The 19,973-nt window shown below is 43.1% G+C and overlaps 1 protein-coding gene across 1 annotated transcript in view; it reads left to right on the top strand.

The window, feature by feature from the left end:
* Positions 1–19,973, top strand: part of EHMT1 (euchromatic histone lysine methyltransferase 1) — a 250,480-nt gene that overhangs the window by 118,803 nt on the left and 111,704 nt on the right. The window contains exon 9 of the mRNA XM_082263745.1: positions 14,658–14,756. Coding sequence (XP_082119871.1) covers positions 14,658–14,756 — 99 coding nt within the window. The remainder of the gene's footprint in view (positions 1–14,657; positions 14,757–19,973) is intronic.

Below are 19,973 nucleotides of genomic sequence, written 5' to 3'. Positions count from 1 at the left end.
TTGGAGCTTCACTTAGTGACATAATTAAGGGTCTCACGGGGGGGAAGAGTACCTTTCTTCTGCAGGCTAGTAAGGGCAAGCAGCCCTGTCGTAGACCTGGTCCATCCTTCTAGGCTCATAAGAAGTTTTTTCGTCCCTCAGGGTCTCTAGACGAGGGATCAACACCCTACTGGCCCGCCTCTGGAGGATCCAAATAAACCTGGTCTGGCAAGCCAAGAGCGGGCTTCTCCAGACCTGCAGACAAGGCTCCCTGAGCATGAAGGGACACCCTCACCCATATGTGGGGTGGGGGGATGTCTTCACCCTTTTCTGGACCCGTGGACCTCCCTGGTACAGGACAAGTGGGTCCACAAAGTCAAACGGTCTGGCTACAAGATCGAGTTTTTTGTTCTTACCCTCCGGAAAGGTTTTTTCCCCCCCAACTTGCGCCTGTCCTCAGACCGCTTACGGGGTCTCTTTTGGGCAATGCAAGACTTGCTGAGCCAAGGGTTGATTGTCCTGGTTCCGACTAAGTAACGTTTTCAGGGGTTTTATTCAAACCTGTTTACAATCCCCAGGACGAAGGACAAGGTGCATCCAATTCAGGACCTCAAGGAGCTATATACTGCTTTGTACGGGTGCAGAAGTTCCAAATGGAGCCCATTCCCACGGTAGTGGCATCCCTGCATCAGGGGGATCATCTTGCTTCTTCCCACTTTTACCTTCACATTCCAATATGTGTTGGTCACCAGCGCTTTCTCCGCTTTGCCGTGGGAGAGGAGCATTATCAGTTTATGGCGTTACCCTTTGGTCTTTGGTCTCGGGGTTCCTGGACGATCTTCTGCTGCGAGCGGAGTCTCAGACTGGTTTCGTCCACAAATCTTGACTATCTGGGTCTCACTCTGGACTTGGCCTTAGCCAGAGTGTTCCTTCCTCTGGAAAAACTCCAGAAACTGCAAGAAAGCAATTCAGCCTCTGTTGTCCAGCAGACAGTCATCCCTTCAAGCTTGCACACGGGTGCTGGGTCTGATGATGTCTTCCTTTGAGGCGGTCTTGTTTTCAGTTTCACACGGGATCTCTGCAAAGAGAGATTCCGGTCAAATGGGACAAGAATGCACAGTTTATAGACAATCTGACCTGGCTGAGCCAGGGTACAAGAGGGTCACTGATCTGGTGGCTTCATTCTCCCGCACTTCGCCAGGGCAAATCCTTTCTCCCCCTGTTCTGGATGGTGGAAACCACTGATGCCACCCTGTCCGGGTGGGGAGGAGTCCTCAGAAAAGATTCTGCTCAGGGGGTCTGGAAACTGGAAGAGTCCAGACTGCTGATCAATTTACTGGAGCTCCGAGCGATCAGACTTTGTCTGGATCATTGGACTGATCGTCTGATCATGCAAATTCAATCGGACAATGCCACAGCTGTGGCCTATGTCAATCACAAAGGGGGCACAAGAAGTGTCCTTGCAGCTCGGGAAGTAGCCGGCATTCTGAGGTGGGCAGAACATTTCGTTCCAGTCATCTTTGCTGTACACATTCCGGGGGTGGAAAATTGCCTGGTGGATTACCTCAGTTGACAGGTGTTCGACCAGGGGGAATGGCCACTTCATCCGGAAGCGTTTCATCAGTTGTGCCTTCAGTGGGGTACTCCAGTGGTTTAGCTGTTGGCCTCTCGTCCCAACAGGTCCAGAGGTTTGTGACACGGTCTCGGGACCCTCTGGTGGACGCTACAGACACGCTGGTGGCCCCTTAAGCCCCGTACACACGTACCGATGGTCGGCTTACAAATGTTCCTCTTTTCTCCCCAGGATGTCGGTGTCTGCTGAAAAGTTCAAAGACAGCACAAGGATAGCACAAGAATTTTGTCCGCCGACTGCAGAAGTGATGTCATGTAATGGTTAACTTTCCCTGTGTTTTCTATTTTCTGAGCATGCCCAGTCTTGCAAATCTGCGGTCTGTCGGCCGAATTGTGTACTGACAGGCGAACAATCGTCCGTTCTGGTGTCGGCATACAAATATTTTCATGTTTGCAAGAAAGACTTTTGTCCGCGGATTGTGCGCAGACATCTGTCGGAGGCACCATACTAACACGCGTACAATCGGCAGATCCTTCGTCCACCGACGTTTGTATGCCGACGATCGGTACGTGTGTACGGGCCTTTAGGGTCTAATTTACTCCTTTCCCCTTCTCAAGCTTCTGCCAAGACTTCTGCGCAGGATCGAGGCACCATCTTGGTGGCTCCAGACTGCCCTCGCTGGTCTTGGTATGCCGATCTGGTACGGCTGGTCGCCAATGTTCCTTGGAGACTTCCTTTCAGGGAAGATCTGCTGTCCCAAGGGCCAATCTTCCATCCTGCTTTACAGTCGCTGGCTTTAACTGCTTTGCTGTTGAAAGCCAGGTGCTAAGATAGAGGTCTGAATTAGTGATACCTATGCTGTTAAAAGCTACAAAATCTACTTCTAGGAATATCTACCATCGTCCATGGAAGTCGTACATTGCGTAGTGTGAGTCTCTTGGGGTTCATCCTCACTCCTTTTCGGTGGCTCAGGTCTTGACCTTCCTCCAACAGGGGGTTGAGCAGCGCCTGGCCTTGAGTACTGTCAAGGGCCAGGTCTCAGCCTTGGCGATCGTCTTTCAATGACTATTGGCCACACTTTCCTTGATGTGTACTTTTATCCAGGGAGTTAAAACACTTTGCTCCTCCGGTGCAGTCTCCATTGCCGCCTTAGGACCTAATTTTGGTGCTTTCAGTCCCCCAGAAGCCTCCTTTTGAAAATCTTAGGGAGGTTCCCCTGCTCACGTTATCCCAGAAGGTGGTCTTTTTGCTGGCAATCACTTCTGCGCGCAGGGTGTCAGAGCTGGTGGCGTTGTCTTGTCGTTCACCTTACTTGGTGGTTCACAGAAATAAGGTAGTTCTGCGTTCCTGTCCGTCGTTCCTTCCAAAGGTTGTCTCTGATTTTCATTTGAATGAAGACATTGTGTTCCTTGTGTCCCTGTGTCCCAGGCAAAAGCATCCTAAGGAAATTGCCTTGGATGTCGTCCGGCAATTAGGGTCTACCTTGCAGCTACGGAGTCTTTTAGGAAGTTAGACTCACCATTTATGCTCACGGACAGACCTCGGAAGGGGTTGTCCGCTTCTGCTGCGACCACAGATGGTGTTTCAAGCCTATTCAATTAAGGATCAGGTTCCTCCTTTTCCTGTTATGGGGCACTCTACTAGGGCGCATAGTGCCTCCTGGGCCTTCTGTCATCAGGCGTCAGTGATGCAGGTTTGCAAGGTGGCTACCTGGTTGTCTGTGCACACGTTTACAAAATTTTATAAAGTGAATGTGTTGGCATCTGCGGACGCTTCCTTTGGCGGCAAAGTTTTGTAGGCTGCTGTTTAGAGGACCTGGTCCTCTTTGAGGGTGTATTGTTTTTTTCAGGTGAGCTCCAGTGCTTGGTTGAGCTCCTGTTACCTAATTGGCTATGGTTTAGCCTTGGGAAATTTTTTTTCTGCTGTTACCACCCCCTCATGTTTAACACTGCTTTGGGACGTCCCTGTGGTTAAGAAGATCAGGAGCTGTGTCCGTCAATGAACGATCGAGAAAATGTGATTTTTTTTTTTTTTCCCTTAGCGTAAAATCCATTTCTTTGTTCATTGACAGACACAGCACCCACCCCTCTGTGGAGTTGGATTTCTTCTGACACTGCTTGTAGCAATACTGAGTGCCTATAGCTGATAGTGGGAGTATACCCCCTGGGGCTATCCATAGGCATAGTCAAGCTTTTTTCCTGCCAAATGTCCTACTCCTGTAGGGGGCAGTTTAAACCAATGGTTAAGAAGATTGGGAGCTGTGTCAGTCAATGAACATCAGAGAAATGGATTTTATGGTAAGACAAAAATCCCATTTTCACTCTGTTGTGGCTAAAATCCCTGGACCTTACTATCTTGGTAAAGTTGAAATCCAGTCCACACATGGTGAACCTATTTTGCTTTTATATCAACAAAGGTGAATTGTTGCTGAACAATCTCAGTGATTTCTCAGCATGTTGGCAAATCTGCAATCTTTCACAAGCTCTTGCGACAGTTGCATTTAAATTGGATGCTTCTGTGTATATGTGGTGTTCATGTAGTGAAGGAGGAATGAAAAACATACAACAAAATTGTGTCCTGGCATATAATGTTGATGACCTTAGAAGTGTCAATGTCAGCGGAGTGTGTCCTATAGAGGCTTCAGAGGATGAGTGATGAATGAGTGAACTCGCCACACACCTTTAAGCCTTCTGTGATTCCAGCTGTACTGAGCCTGTTAGAATTGCAGTGCTAGCATATGTGGCATGCATATTACCCAACACAGCAGGGCACATATAAGCCAGTTACTTAACTTTTTTTCTTGTGCTTTGACCGTTCATTATAATTCTAACTATTCTTGTATTTACATAATCATATTCTGTAGTGAATTTAAAAGCAGGATATAGAATAAAAGTAAGCTGTATGAGATTGTTTTCCTTTTGAGTTTAAGGTCTAGTGGGGAATCAGGAGGTATGATAAGTGCAGTAACCTATAGCAAGTGAAAAGTGACTAGAGTTTGCTTAAAATCATTACGAAGAGTTTTGCCCCTAGCACATTTTAATGAACTAAGCCTTGTAGAGGTCCCCTAGGTAAAAAATAAAAAGTTGGGTAGAGTGTCAAAGCATGTCAGCCATGAAAGAGTAAATGTGCAAAGTGGAAGACAGTCTGGTATACTGACTGTAAAACTGAGCTAATATGGCTTTTAGATATCTACAGTCTTAAAAAATGTGTGCTCATTGGCACTATTTTCAGGAGAACACTCAATGACCCTGGCTAATAATACCTGGCAGATGCTGGAGGGAAATTGACTGGCTGGAGTAAGTGTTTTCAGCTAAACTTTCTCAATTTCTCTTAAGGCAGCAAGTGCCTGCCGCACTGCCTTCGTTGTTCATAAGTACAAACATACAAGGTTCACCTGACACAGACTTCCATTTCTTAATCATTCTTTTATGGATACCAGGGAAAAGTTCAAAAATGTACCGGTTTGCCCTTACCTTTGGTCTGTCCTCTGCACCTCAAGCTTTCACCAAGATGCTAGCCCCTATGCTTGTTCTGCTGTGTTCACAGGGCATTATCATTGTGGGACACCTATATGACCCCCTGCTGAGCGAACAATCAGCTCAGACCCCGTCAGCCAACGTCTGCAGAATTGCTCAGTTTCTTCAAAGGATTAGTTGGATCATAAACCCTCAGAAATCAGTGCTGGAACCAGCTTATTGCTTGCAGAACTTAGGTCTTCTTCTAGAGCACTGGTCAGGTTAGAGTTTTTTCTTTTTTCACAAGGTAAACTCTTGACTTTGTGCTCCCATTTGTGGACCCTAGGAACTTTCCAACTCTTTACTTTCACATTCCGGGTTTGATAGTGCCCTTCTTCAAGGCAGTCCCATATGTCCAATTCCACTCCAGACCATTGCACCCCAACACTGACTGTGTGGTACAAGAGAGTACAGTTTCTGGATTCTACTGGACACCCTAACCAGGTTGTCTCAGGCCTGGTGGCTAACTAATCCAGCCCTGCATTTGGGGAAATCTTCTTCCATTGGTCTGGAAGGTTTTTACAACAGAAGCCATCCTTACAGACTTGGGTGGAGTCCTGGGCACCCTTTCAGTGCAGGGGACCCGGATGCTGGAGTCAGCTCATCTCCCAATAAACATCCATAGAGCTTCAGATGATTTCACCTCTCCCTTTAGCATTAGACCTCTCGACTGCATGGTCATCTGATCCAGATTTGGTAAGAAATTGCCACAACGGTGGCATTAATCACCCATCAGGGAGGTACCAAAGATCGGTGTTCTCAGAGAAGCTGACCAGATTCTAGTTTGGGTGGAACTTCATGTTCCAGCCCTATCCGCCATTTACATTCTAGATGTGAAAAATTGGCAGGCATACTTCCTTAGTCGAGCCTGTAAAGCATTGCACCAGCGATCAGTGGATCACTGGTGCCATGCAGGTCTCCTTCAGATCTGTCAGTATATCTCTGTATCTGTACATCCCGTATGGGCAGGCAGATACACTGACAGGAAGAAATGAATGAACTATCATGGCGCTGTTGAGCACTGTGGTAGTTCATTGAGAACTACAAGCTAAAAACTGCAAAGGATGTTGGGGCTTGTAGTTCATTCACACACACACGGCTGATTTTAAAAAGTGAAAAATTTTATATAGTGATATATAATTGCTGCGCTTGACCAATCTAATACACTTTTTATGTGCAAATAGCAAATTTAACTCTCAAATAATAACAGATGCAAACATATGATAAATCAATGCAGACTAGTTGCCAGGTGCACGTATGAATATGCGCATACACTTAATGGTATGTGCAAAAGTGAGTAAGTGAATAAGTATAATTGAATGTAAATATAAATAATCTCAAAGGAATATATATATATATATATATATATATATATATATATATAATAATGTGTGTGTGGATGTGTGACACAGGTGCAAGGTAAATAAAGTGCAGTGTGCAGATTAGGGTAACAATCAGATAATGGTAAATGGGACCATAAAAACAAAAATATTCAGTCCAATAACCGCGTCCTATAATTAGAGTCTCTGAAAGATCTTGTAGTTGCACTTCTTAAAGTCTCCAACACCTCCACCAAGACACAGGACCACCGCTAACATACCATTAAGTGTATGCGCATATTCATACGTGCACCTGGCAACTAGTCTGCATTGATTTATCATATGTTTGTATCTGTTATTTATTTGAGAGTTAAATTTGCTATTTGCACATAAAGTGTATTAGATTGGTCGAGCGCAGCCATTATATAGCACTATATACATTTTTTTCACTTTCACGTTTTCACGTTTACGTTGCGGCTCCCAATTGTGATATATTTCCTTACACTTTACACCTTAGTATTTATTTATATCTACACATTGTTTTCCACTGCGCGGGTACTGTTGGTGCTTAACACCAATATCTTTCCTTGATTTTAAAAAGTTTCAGCTAGTACGGGAAACTTATTCCCGTAGTGCTGCCACAGGGAGGGGGGTAGCAGGCAGCGGCTGCAGCATTGTAAACATGTTACATGTTCCACCCTAAAAGCGGGTGGAACATGTAACATGTTCCCAAATATGAATTCCAGGTACGGTTATTTTATACATAGTTACATTGGTCCAGCTTGGACTAATGTAGCTATGTATACTACACGAATATTTCAAAAGTTATATGTGCTGCATTGTGCCAGCATCCCAAAGTATATAAAACGCTTGTACAGAATCAATATAAAAGCCATACAGTGAAAAATCGATGGCTAACATAGTATACACAGTGCAACACTCATCTAGTTATCACCTAACCACTCCAGATCCCACATGGGATAAATCAAATGCTGTTGTAGTAAACGCTTAATGCCATGTGAGATGACTCAACGTGGTTCAGTAAACACTTTCAGGGGTTGGCGTTGCCATACATGTAAAACGATTGTTGAAGCACATTTAGTAAGCTAGAGTATAAATTAAAAGTGTCATCCAAATCTTTTAGGGGGCAGGAGCACACCAACACCCCATTAGATAGGCTTTCCTGAACACTGACTGTCAATTTTAACAAAAGATGCACTCCAATTATGGTAGCTGCCCAGGTAGAGAGACTGTTGATGTATACACCATACCTGGCCAATGCCCCTGGAAGCTGGAAATCACTGAAGTAGATTCCAGTGATTTCCACTTGCTTCCAGGTCCCATGCTGAGTGTCTGGCATGCAACATTCTGAACACAGGAGGGCTCCCTTCAGAGAATGCGTTTTATTCTCTAAATTAATGCAAAGTGTTCCCGGATTGGAAAAGGTTGAACAGGCAGTGATGTGTCACTCTCCACCTCATCCAATCGGAAAACACTTTGCATTTATTCAGAAATGCGAATCATTTCCTGAATGGCACCAGTGCCAAGATCCTGACAACCGGAGTTTAGAATGCAGCAGGCAAGCCACTCAGCATGGAATCCGGATCAAGTGAAGTAGCGGTATCTAATTCTTCTTCATATTTTTTTTTTTTTTTTATACAGTATCTCACAAAAGTGAGTACACCCCTCACATTTTTATAAATATTTTATTATATCTTTTCATGTGACAACACGGAAGAAATGACACTTTGCTACAATGTAAAGTAGTGAGTGTACAGCTTGTATAACAGTGTAAATTTGCTGTCCCCTCAAACTCAACACAGTCATTAATGTCTACTACTGGCAACAAAAGTAAGTACACCTCTAAGTCAAAGTGTCCAAACTTGGCCCAATGTTTCAATATTTTGTGTGGCCACCATTATTTTCCAGCACTGTCCTATCTCTCTTGGGCATTGAGTTCACCAGAGCTTCACAGGTTGCCACTGGAGTAGATGTTAGAGCCCTTGCGCTTCTCCACTTCCATTTGAGGATGCCCCACAGGTGCTCAATAGGGTTTAGGCCTGGAGACATTCTTGGGCAGTCCATCACCTTTACCCTTAGCTTCTTTAGCAAGACAGTGGTCGTCGTCTTGGAGGTGTGTTTGGGGTCGTTGTTATGTTGGAATACTGCCCTGCATCCCAGTCTCCAAAGGGAGGGGATCGTGCTCTGCTTTAGACAGTATGTCACAGTACATGTTGGCATTCATGGTTCCCTCAATGAACTGTAGCTCCCCAGTCCCGGCAGCACTCAGACATGACACTCTCACCACCATGCTTGACTGTAGGCAAGACACACTTGTCTTTCTACTCCTCACCTTGTTGCCACCACACTCGCTTGACACATCCGAACCAAATAAGTTTATCTTGGTTTCATCAGACCACAGGACATGGTTCCAATAATCCATGCCCTTAGTCTGCTTGTCTTCAGCAAATTGTTTGCAGGCTTTCTTGTGCATCATCTTTAGAAGAGGCCTCCTTCTGGGATGACAGGCATGCAGACTAATTTGATGCATTGAGCAGCGTGTGGTCTAAGCACTGACAGGCTCCCCCCTCCCACCCCTTCAATATCTACAGCGATGCTGGCAGCACTCATACGTCTATTTACCAAAGACAACCTCTGGATATGACGCTTAGCAGACCTGACCTGTTCTGAGTGGAACCTCTCCTGTTCAACCCCTGTATGTCTTGGCCACTCTGCTGCTGTCTCAGTCTTAGGGTCTTGGCAATCTTCTTATAGCCAGGCCTTCTTTATGTAGAGCAACAAATTTTTTTCCGCAATCCCCATTACATTGTCCGTATATCATCCGCAAACGGATGTGATTATATGCGGACATACGGAGCGGATGACACAAGTGTCATCCGTGTCCGTGAAAAAAAAAGAAAAAGTGCCGCAGCGGAAGAAGAAATCGGAATGGCCGTGTGAAAGAGCCCATACTGTATGTACAATACCAAGGATAAAGCCATACACAGAGCAGAATATGTATATTTTTAAATATAACTTTGCAGCTTCCATTAATAATTGCATGTGCACACGCCTTTTTTTGTTAAACATTTAAACAAACAACATAAATGAGTAAATTTCTCATTTTGTTTTGCTTCTCCTCTCTCTCCCCCCCCCCCCCCCCCCCCACTTTCATCTTACATTTCGATGTATGATCTCTTCCATATATACATAATCAGTTTGTGTGCGGCACACCAGCATCCAAGAAACGACCATAAATATCCTTTAAGATGTCCTATTACCTCTCCTCTTCCTCAAGGGCTATCAGCTACCGTCTCTATAAACTCTACCCATTTAGCCCAAATTCTTTTGAATTTCTTGGGACATCCCCTTGCCTCATATATCATTCTATTTAAGGAAACCTTAGCGTTCACCAGAGATTTCCAAGCAGCTAGTGTAAGGAAATCCATCCTAATCCTTTGTATTACAATTAGTTTGTGAACATAAAAAAATACCAATCTTAGAAGGGTTCTCATAATTTTTATCCATAAGCTCATCTTCTATAATTCCCGAAAGCCCAACCAGGGGACTGCATATGTTTGGGAGATCAAAAGCATCAGCCATAAACTGTGTGACCTGAGACCAAAGAGGCCGGACTCTATTACTCCCACATCATATGCAGAAATTAACCCTAGGTCTGTAAACATTTGTGACACATGGGGTGTCTCTCTGTCCCATCTTAAATGAAGAGGTGTATAATACATTTGATGAAGATAATGCAATTGAATCATCTTATCTCTGGCAGAAATGACCGTATTCATATAAGAAGTAAGCACTTCGTCCCATAGTTCATCTGTCAATTCAAGTATAATTGTGTGCCATTTTTCCCAAATTCTGTGGGGTATTTTTTTACTCTCAACCCCGATCAAGATAGAGTAGCAACTAGATACTAATTTAGAATGTTCTGGCTGTAGCAGCAGTTTCTCTAAATTCATATTAGTAATTTCAATTGGATCAGTTTCGAACTGACGCTGTGCTGCATGTTTCAGTCTTGTGTATTGAAAATTCCAATTATTTGGCACTCCCCTTTCAGCTTGTAGCTGAGCAAATGATTTTAGTCCACCAGTGTCAAATAGTTGATGGAGATCCTTGATTCCCAAACTGGTACCACCTATATCCATCCTGCAGTTGGAAAATGTGTTCAAGCATGGATTGAACTATAGTGGAGCATTCGGTGATAAATGTAGGAGTTTATCAGAGATATGCTTAATACACATCCCCAGGATGCGTTTAGGAGTCTTTAGTATTGTCATACCCCCTTTTGTGGGCATCTCTCCCCTGTAAAAGAAATTCAACAGAGCAAAAAAGGACGCCGCCACCGCAGCTTCAGCGGTTATTGCCGCATTATTCAGTTGCGGAAACATCCGCCAATGGATATACATCAGTTGAAATGCAAAATTATATACACAAAGATCCGGTATTGCTAGCCCTGCCTGATCCACCGGTAGTTGTAAAATATCTAGAGAAACCCGTGGCGTCCTAGACCCTCCATAAGAATGAAGTTATCAAAGAGTTAATATATCCGAAAATCTTCTTGGGGATATACACCGGAGTATCAGAGAGCACATATAACAATTTTGGAAGAAAAATAATTTTGAATAGATTTGCTCTGTTTAGTAATGTCATTGGGAGGTCCTTCCATTTTATAATCTTGTCCTTGAACATTTGGACAATAGGCCAAATGTTAATATTCGTAAAATCCTGCAGGGGCATCTGAACGTTGATCCCTAAATATTTAAAATTGTCTGTCTGAGATAGTAATGGGGCACTGAGTAGGAGCTTCTAAGTTAGGTTGTGAATCTAAGGGGTACAATGTGGACTTCAACCAGTTGATACGAAATCCCGAATAGTCCCCAAATTCTTGAATCAGCATGAAGGCTACCGGCTGACTGATCTGGTCTTGATCAGATACAAAAAGCATATCATCAGCATATAGAGAGACACGTTCTTCTCCTATCTGCAGGCCCCGGATAGTCTCCTCTTCCCTCACCTTTGCAGCCAGGTGCTCAATTACCAGTGGAAACAGGAGAGGTGATGAGGGACAACCTTGCCTAGCGCCTCTATATATTTGAAAGGATTCAGAGATGAGCCCATTAATCCTGGTTCTGGCCATAGGTTCACAATACAGAAGTAGGACCCAGGAAATAAACCTGGGGCCAAATCCCAATCTGTGTAGAAATGTGAAAAGGTACCCCCATTCTACCAAATTGAATGCTTATTTTGTGTCTAAAAACGCTATCAGTCTGCTGGCCATATTGTCATGGTTTACTTGTAAATTAACGAAGAGCCTCCTGAGGTTTATTTGGGCAGATCTTGCTGATATAAACCCAGTTTGGTCTTACCCCACCAACCTAGTAATCACTGATTGCAGTCTACTCGCCACTATCTTTGCTAGGATTTTTACATCAGCATTTATCATTGAGATTGGCCTATAGGATTTGCATTCTAAGGGATCTTTACCTGATTTCGGTAATACTACGATAATAGCTCCCCTCATGGATTGTGGTAGTATACCTTCCTTCCTAGCAGCTGTATATACTTTTTTTTAAATATAAGCCAGGTGATTTGAGAGGTTTAAAAGTATCAATAGCAGTGCAAATTTCCTCCTGTGTTAGAACTGGATTCAGACTTTCCCTCTTCATTGTGAGTAAACTTGTTAGAGATATTTTCAAAGTATTTTACAATGTCTGCTCTTGTCTTCCGATTTTGAGATTAATAAGGAGTCCCATAAAATTCCACAAAGGTTCTTAGAATCTCCTGAGGATCCTCTACAATGGCACCTCCTGAGCCTCTAATACACAGAATAGAGACCAGGGCATAAGCAGGTCTAGCTAAAACACATCCATTCTTATTCCCTGATTCAAAAACTCGTCTATACTGATGTGATTGATTCTTGCTAGTTTGCTCTGTTAAAAGTAAATGTTAGGTTCGTGTATACTCTTGCCATGTTTTATAATTGGTGGGAGATGGATCTCTTACGTAGGAATGTTCTGCCTCAGTGAAACGTTCCTCAGCCTGTACAACAGCCGAGCCTAAGGCTCTAGAAAAATCCTTGACCGGTTTTACAAAAGTCCCCTGAGTCGCCTTGAACGCCTAACATTGTGTGGAGAACGGGGTATCTGCTTTATTTTCCACCCAATAATGAGAGATGGCAGTTTGGCATTTTATTTTAATACATTCCTCCTGTAACCATGAAGCATTCATACGCCAATGCTTTATCCCAGGTTTTGGGCCTAAATGCAGTATAAACTCCATAGGGGAGTGATCTGATACGGCCCTAGCTAGATATTTGACACTATGTATTAAAGAGGCACCTTCAGATGTTGCTAGGACCATATCTATTCTCAAAAGTGTTCTATGTGTTTCTGAATGGCAGGAGATATCTTTAATTCCTGGATTTCTAGATCTCCAAACATCTACAAGGGTATAGCTCTCCAGCCATGAAAAAAAGCGAGGGGGGTGACCCTGATACACATCCCTGCCCGTCCATAGCTACATCAGATACTACATTGAAGTCCCCTAGAAACAGTATTGGTCCTTTCACATTTAGTATAGTTGCAGTAAGAATTTCCTCCAATATTTGAAAAGAGAATGGAGGCGGGATATATATATACACTCACTATTGTCACATAGGTATCTAAAATCCTACACACCAGGATTGCAAATCGACCCTTCGGATCCATCCTGATGTGTATGACGAAGATTTACAGCCTTATTGATCAGGATAGCTCTCTTCCATTTGGACAGACCTGAATTCAAGGAACCATGCCTCTATGGGGTAAATCATACTGTATACCATCTTGGATTCTCGCTGCCTCCTCTTGACATACACAAAGCTAGCGCGTTGTTTCTGCGTGGCTGCAGAAAAGTCAGGATAAATAGAAACACATTCGCCATTATATCGTATCTCTCCCATCTGTCTTGCGGTTTTCAGTATATTTTCTCGATCTCTGAAGTGAAGTATGCGTGCAATCAATGGTCGTGGCTATGCACCTGGTAGAGGGGTCCTAGAGGATATGCGGTGAGCCTGTTCTAAAACAAACAAGAGAAAGCCGCATCCTCCATGTTGTCTTTAAGCCATAGTTCAAGGAAATCCTCAGGTTGTTTGCCTTCCACTCTTTCAGAAAAGCCCACAAAGCACACATTATTACCCCGTAGGCGATCCTGCCACCTCTTTCTGCACATTCTGCATCGATCCCTCCAAGGGATGCACCACATTCTCCAAACCACGAATTCTTTGCTCTGCCACAGCAGCCTGTTCCTTAACATTGTGCATATCTTGTTTCAGAAAGGACATTTCAACTTTAAGTCCATCAATATGGTCAGTTAGTGTGGTTTGGCATGTGCCAATGGCCTTCATAATTTGTGTTAGGGCTCTGTATCCTCTCCCCTGCTGAGGGCTCGATCCCTGCGGGGAGAGGGCTCACCGCCACCTTGTCTGCAGAGAATAGCTCTCCCGAGTGCTGCTGCTCACTCTCCTCTCCCTGCATCTCCTCGTGTCTACCACCGCCATCTTTGCTTCCCCAGGCAAACTTAACTAGACGTTCTCACACAGAATTTTTAAGTGCTGGGTCGATTTTAACCATCTTGGGGTATGCCTGTAGGGCACCACACACCTTCTGACACCCGTTGGTTTATAAAAAAACGAGTATTGTACTCTCAGGATCTTGTCGGAACAAATAGTCCCAGCTAGAGCTCTGGATCTCCGCTGATTACATGTCTGCCGCTAGCTCCGCCCCTTGCATTATCTAATTCAGTGATATCCAGCTTCCAGTGGCATCCAAGGTAGACCAATGTATCTATGTATAAAATATTAATACTTTGAATTCATCTTTAAATTATATAATTCAAGGTGAAGTGACAGGCCATATTTACATGGCATCTTCTGAACAGTGCAGCTGCCATTCATCAGAAATGCTCAGAATTAGCTTTGGTGCCATTAGTAAATTTATAATATATTTTGTTTTTATTTATTATATTTATGATACATTATTTTATTTTGTAGCCTTTACAATATGCCAATCCACTAGCTGGTACAGTAATGTAGAATAGACTTGAGCAGTAGGACAGTGTACATTGTAGGACAGACATGGTCTCTGTCCTCTCTGCAATAAATGAAGCTTTGGTGACTATAGGTTGCTCTACTCTAAAAATGTTCCTACCTAAAAAGCCCCATTACAGTATATGTGCGTAACTGTGTCCTTAACTGATTCTAATTTTTTTGCCATGTAGTGGGTGATGGCGAGAGTCAAGAGACCAGCGCTGAATATACAGAGGTGTCATTGGATTCTCTGGATCTACGAGTAAAGGAAATCTTATTACCTCAAAAAGGTGAGGAAATAACCGGGTTAAAGCCTTTTCCCTTTCCTCTAAACTTAAGTGTTCAAGCAAAGGCAGTTATGTCTACCTAGAGATGACACAATAACAAAAAGAGAAGGCATTTGGACTTTATATGAAGCATATGACACATGACTGAATTAATCAAAACATGATGACCTATTTGAGTAAAGAACAGATAAAATAGCACATTGCAATTGATACATACATGGATGTTTGATAAATTCATATATATACACCTCGTTGCCATGAACCATGTTACATTTCATGTGTATACAACCACTGAGGTCATCATAAAACATGTGATGATGTAAGCTGATTGGCACTTTATATCATGTGATAGTTGATATGGCAAAAATATCATAATATAATTTAAAAATAGGAAATGTGACAAAACGTAGATGTAAAACACAACTGCATCCAAAAAGCTTGACGCTTTTTGTGGATTTGCTCCACTTCCTTAGGAGCGGATGCATGATACGCATCTGCAAAAACTGTAAAGATAACAATATGGTGTAATGATAACCCCGAATGGCGGGGGGGGGGGGGGGAAGCAGTACGAGAGGAGGAAGGAAAAGGGATTTTCCCCCTACATACTTACAAACACTGCTTCAAGTTCATGGGTGTCTGTCCCGGAAGCTGTGGTCATGCAAACCCGCAGTAAAAGGCACATATAGATATAAGCATTGCCCCAAAGGGGTAGAGGTCTCCATGTTGTAATCTGGTGCAATGTAATGCCTCCAAGGATTCTAGAACAGTAATAAATGATATGTAACTATAAAGTTGAATGTAGCTGTTAACATGGATGGATATAACCCGTAACCAATAGTAACTATGGAAAAAGAGAAACAGTGGGTAAAAGGTGCTAACGAACCATAATCTTGGTGCGCAGAAAGAATCAAGCCATGGTGTATGTAGGAAGTAGACAAGAATCACATGAAGACCGAATCAAGTGCGAAGGGGAATGAAAAATATATATAGTGCAATAGAAATATTGATCAAGACCTACCAAACCAGTGAGGTAGATAAGATAAAAAGAAAACAATCAAGCAGACAGAGGCAAAGGAGCTTCCAGAGTGATTACCTTTATAGGCACTAAAAGCCAAGATGCAGGTGTCGAGTGTGGTATGTCCAAGAAAACCTAAAAAGGCTGTCTATGCTCACTGAGGATGTTAGAAGCACCAGGTATAACCACCATTGCCTCCCAGTGCCACACTGGTGTGACCAGTGAGGATAGGCATGGATGCCGGTGGCAAGCTGCCCCCCATAATTGGTGCCCAGATACCCCCTCGCAAGGCAGGCAAGATGTTAAAAAGAACCGTGCCGGCGCCCTGAGGCTCCAGAAGTGGGAATCAGGCATGCGGCGCGAGGCCTGGTGCCGATGCGTATCGGGAAATCATCCACCCGCCCAGTCCCCCACGTCAACAGGCGACGGGAAGAGGGAGGGCACCCGGTACGCATCGCAGCTCTTAACAAACAGCCAGCCCCACAGAATCTGACCGCTTTGGAATGAACCCAATAGTTGATCCATGTGTGTAAAACAAGGTGCTAAGTAACTGTAGGTGCTAAGTAACTGTAAATACTAATAAATCCTATTAATCCTTTAAATATCTACAGACCGAAAATGGTGGTAAGGTCTACCATCAATGTTAACACACACACACACACACATAGATACACACACACACACACACACACAGTGCTTTGCGAAGTACTCGCCCCCTTGAAATTTTCAATCTTTTGCCACATTTCAGGCTTCAAACATAAAGATATAAAACTGTAATTTTTTGTGAAGAATCAACAAGTGGGACACAATCATGAAGTGGAACAAAATTTCTTGGATATTTTAACAAATAAAAAGCTGAAAAATTGGGAGTGCAAAATTATTCAGCCCCCTTAAGTTAATAGTTTGTAGCGCCACCTTTTGCTGCGATTACAGCTGTAAGTGGCTTGGGGTATGTCTCTATCAGTTTTGCACGTCGAGAGACTGAAATTTTTGCCCTTTCCTCCTTGCAAAACAGCTCAAGCTCAGTGGGGTTGGATGGAGAGCATTGGTGAACAGCAGTTTTCAGTTCTTTCCACAGATTCTCGATTGGATTCAGGTCTGGACTTTCACTCGGCCATTCTAACACCTGGATATGTTTATTTGTGAACCATTCCATTGTAGATTTTGCTTTATGTTTTGGATCATTGTCTTGTTGGAAGGCAAATCTCCGTCCCAGTCTCAGGTCTTTTGCAGACTCCATCAGGTTTTCTTCCAGAATGGTCCTGTATTTGGCTCCATCCATCTTCCCATCAATTTTAACCATCTTCCCTGTCCCTGCTGACGAAAAGCAGGCCCAAACCACGATGCTGCCACCACCATGTTTGACAGTGGGGATGGTGTGTTCAGGGTGATGAGCTGTGTTGCTTTTACGCCAAACCTAACGTTTTGCATTGTTGCCAAAAAGTTTGATTTTAGTTTCATCTGACCAGAGCACCTTCTTCCACATGTTTGGTGTGTCTCCCAGGGGGCTTGTGGCAAACTTTAAACGACACTTTTTATGGATATCTTTAAGAAATGGCTTTCTTCTTGCCACTCTTCCATAAAGGCCAGATTTCTGCAGTATACGACTGATTGTTGTCCTATGGACAGAGACTCCCACATCAGCTGTAATCTCTGCAGTTCATCCAGAGTGATCATGGGCCTCTTGGCTGCATCTCTGATCAGTCTTCTCCTTGTATGAGCTGAAAGTTTAAAGTGACGGCCAGGTCTTCGTAGATTTGCAGTGGTCTGATACTCCTTCCATTTCAATATTATCGCTTGCACAGTTCTCCTTGGGATGTTTAAAGCTTGGGAAATCTTTTTGTATCCAAATCCAGCTTTAAAGTTCTCCACAACAGTATCTCGGACCTGCCTGGTGTGTTCCTTGTTCTTGATGATGCACTCTGCGCTTTAAACGGACCTCTGAGACTATCACCGTGCAGGTGCATTTATACGGAGACTTGATTACACACAGGTGGATTCCATTTATCATCATTAGTCATTTAGGTCAACATTGGATCATTCAGAGATCCTCACTGAACTTCTGGAGAGAGTTTGCTGCACTGAAACTAAAGGGGCTGAATAAATTTGCATGCCCAATTTTTTAGTTTTCTATTTGTTAAAGTTTGAAATATCCAATAAATTTCGTTCCACTTCATGATTGTGTCCCACTTGTTGATTCTTCACAAATTACAGTTTTATATCTTTGTTTGAAGCCTGAAATGTGGCAAAAGGTCACAGAGTTCAAGGGGGGCGAATACTTTCGCAAGGCACTGTGTGTGTGTGTGTGTATATATATACACACACACACACACACACACACACACACACACACACACAGTAGTTAAAAACTACATGTCAGTCCTATACCTCCATCCCTAATTTCAACAAATTGGGTAAAGAAGGGGGGTTGTGGGACTTTAAATGAAGTGCATGACAATGTGGTCATGCCCCTCTATCCCTATAACAAAAAGAGAGGGGTTTGGGACTTGGAACTGATACAATCAGCCTGAAATTGTTAAGAGCACAAAAAACAATCCCCTCTAGGTCAGCTATATACATTGCAAGAGTTTAGAAAACTTTAGTGGAGATCATTACCTGCTTCTGTACTGTTGATGTGTGGGCATAGGGTACAGTGGCGTAGCGTGGGTTGTCAGCGCCCGGGGCAAGGCAAGTAAATTGCGCCCCCCCCACCTGTGGAAGTCCCGCCCGAGGGACGTAACGCATGCGGAAGGGAGGGAGGAGAGTCTGACGCCACCCGCAGTCAATAAGGAAGCGGAACAGCGGCGCTTGGACGCCGATTGCATTGTATTTTATGCTGGAATATGTCTTTTATCAATAAATGTGAAAGTTCATACAGTATCACACTATGGTCTGTCCCTTCTTATTCCATTTGGGGGATTGGAGATGACCACAGTGTGCAGTGGAGAGAGGTGCTTTGAGTCCATACCTTCTTCCCAGTGACGGCTTATATCCCTGGAGGTTGCCTGATGGATTTATATGCTCATAGACACACTCCTCAGGTGAGAGGCTGGTACATCTGGTGGAGGATCACAGCACTGTGTGTGGGCACAATTACTCAAGGTGTCATTGGGATTTTGCACGGAGCACTTTTCAAGCACAAGCAATACTGCATGGACTATATTTTATTTCTCATTTTATATGCACCCAGACCTGCCCTGCTGCCTGATCCAAGGCCGAGCTCAGCAGTGCACCATTTGGCTGCTTCCAAATGGCAACAAGTGGATTTTCTCCTCTCTGTGGATGGTTGCCAACACAGCCACTGATTGAGCGGATTTTTACCAACATGTCTGTTCAACAGAAGTTCATTGTTAGATTGATTTCCATTGAGCGGCAGTGGGGACACATGGAACACATACAGTATGCACACACAGACACAGTATACATACAGTATGTACACATACACAGTATACATAGACACACAATTACATACATACAGTATACACACGCATACACACACACACAGTATACATACAGTATACACACGCATACACACAGTATACATACAGTATACACATACACTATACACACAGTATATATAAAGTATACACATACATTATACACACAGTATATATACACAGTATACACATACATTATACACACAGTATATATACACAGTATACACATACACTATACACACAGTATATATAAAGTATACACATACACTATACACTATATACACAGTATACACATACATTATACACACAGTATATACATACATTATACACACAGTATATATAAAGTATACACATACACTATACACTATATACACAGTATACACATACATTATACACACAGTATATATACACAATACACACAGTATATACATACATTATACACACAGTATACACATACATTATACACACAGTATATATACACAGTATACACATACATTATACATACACAGTATACACATACATTATACATACACACAGTATACACATACATTATACACACACACAGTATACACATACATTATACATACACACACAGTATACACATACATTATACACACAGTATACACATACATTATGCACACACAGTATACACATACATTATACACACACAGTATACACATACATTATACACACACAGTATACACATACATTATACACACAGTATACACATACATTATACACACACACAGTATACACATACATTATACA

Source organism: Pelophylax lessonae, assembly GCF_965119305.1.
Source record: "Pelophylax lessonae genome assembly, chromosome: 7".
Lineage (NCBI taxonomy): Eukaryota > Metazoa > Chordata > Amphibia > Anura > Ranidae > Pelophylax > Pelophylax lessonae.
The sequence above is the reverse complement of the archived record's forward strand: the minus strand, read 5'-3'. Positions and strand labels throughout refer to the sequence as shown.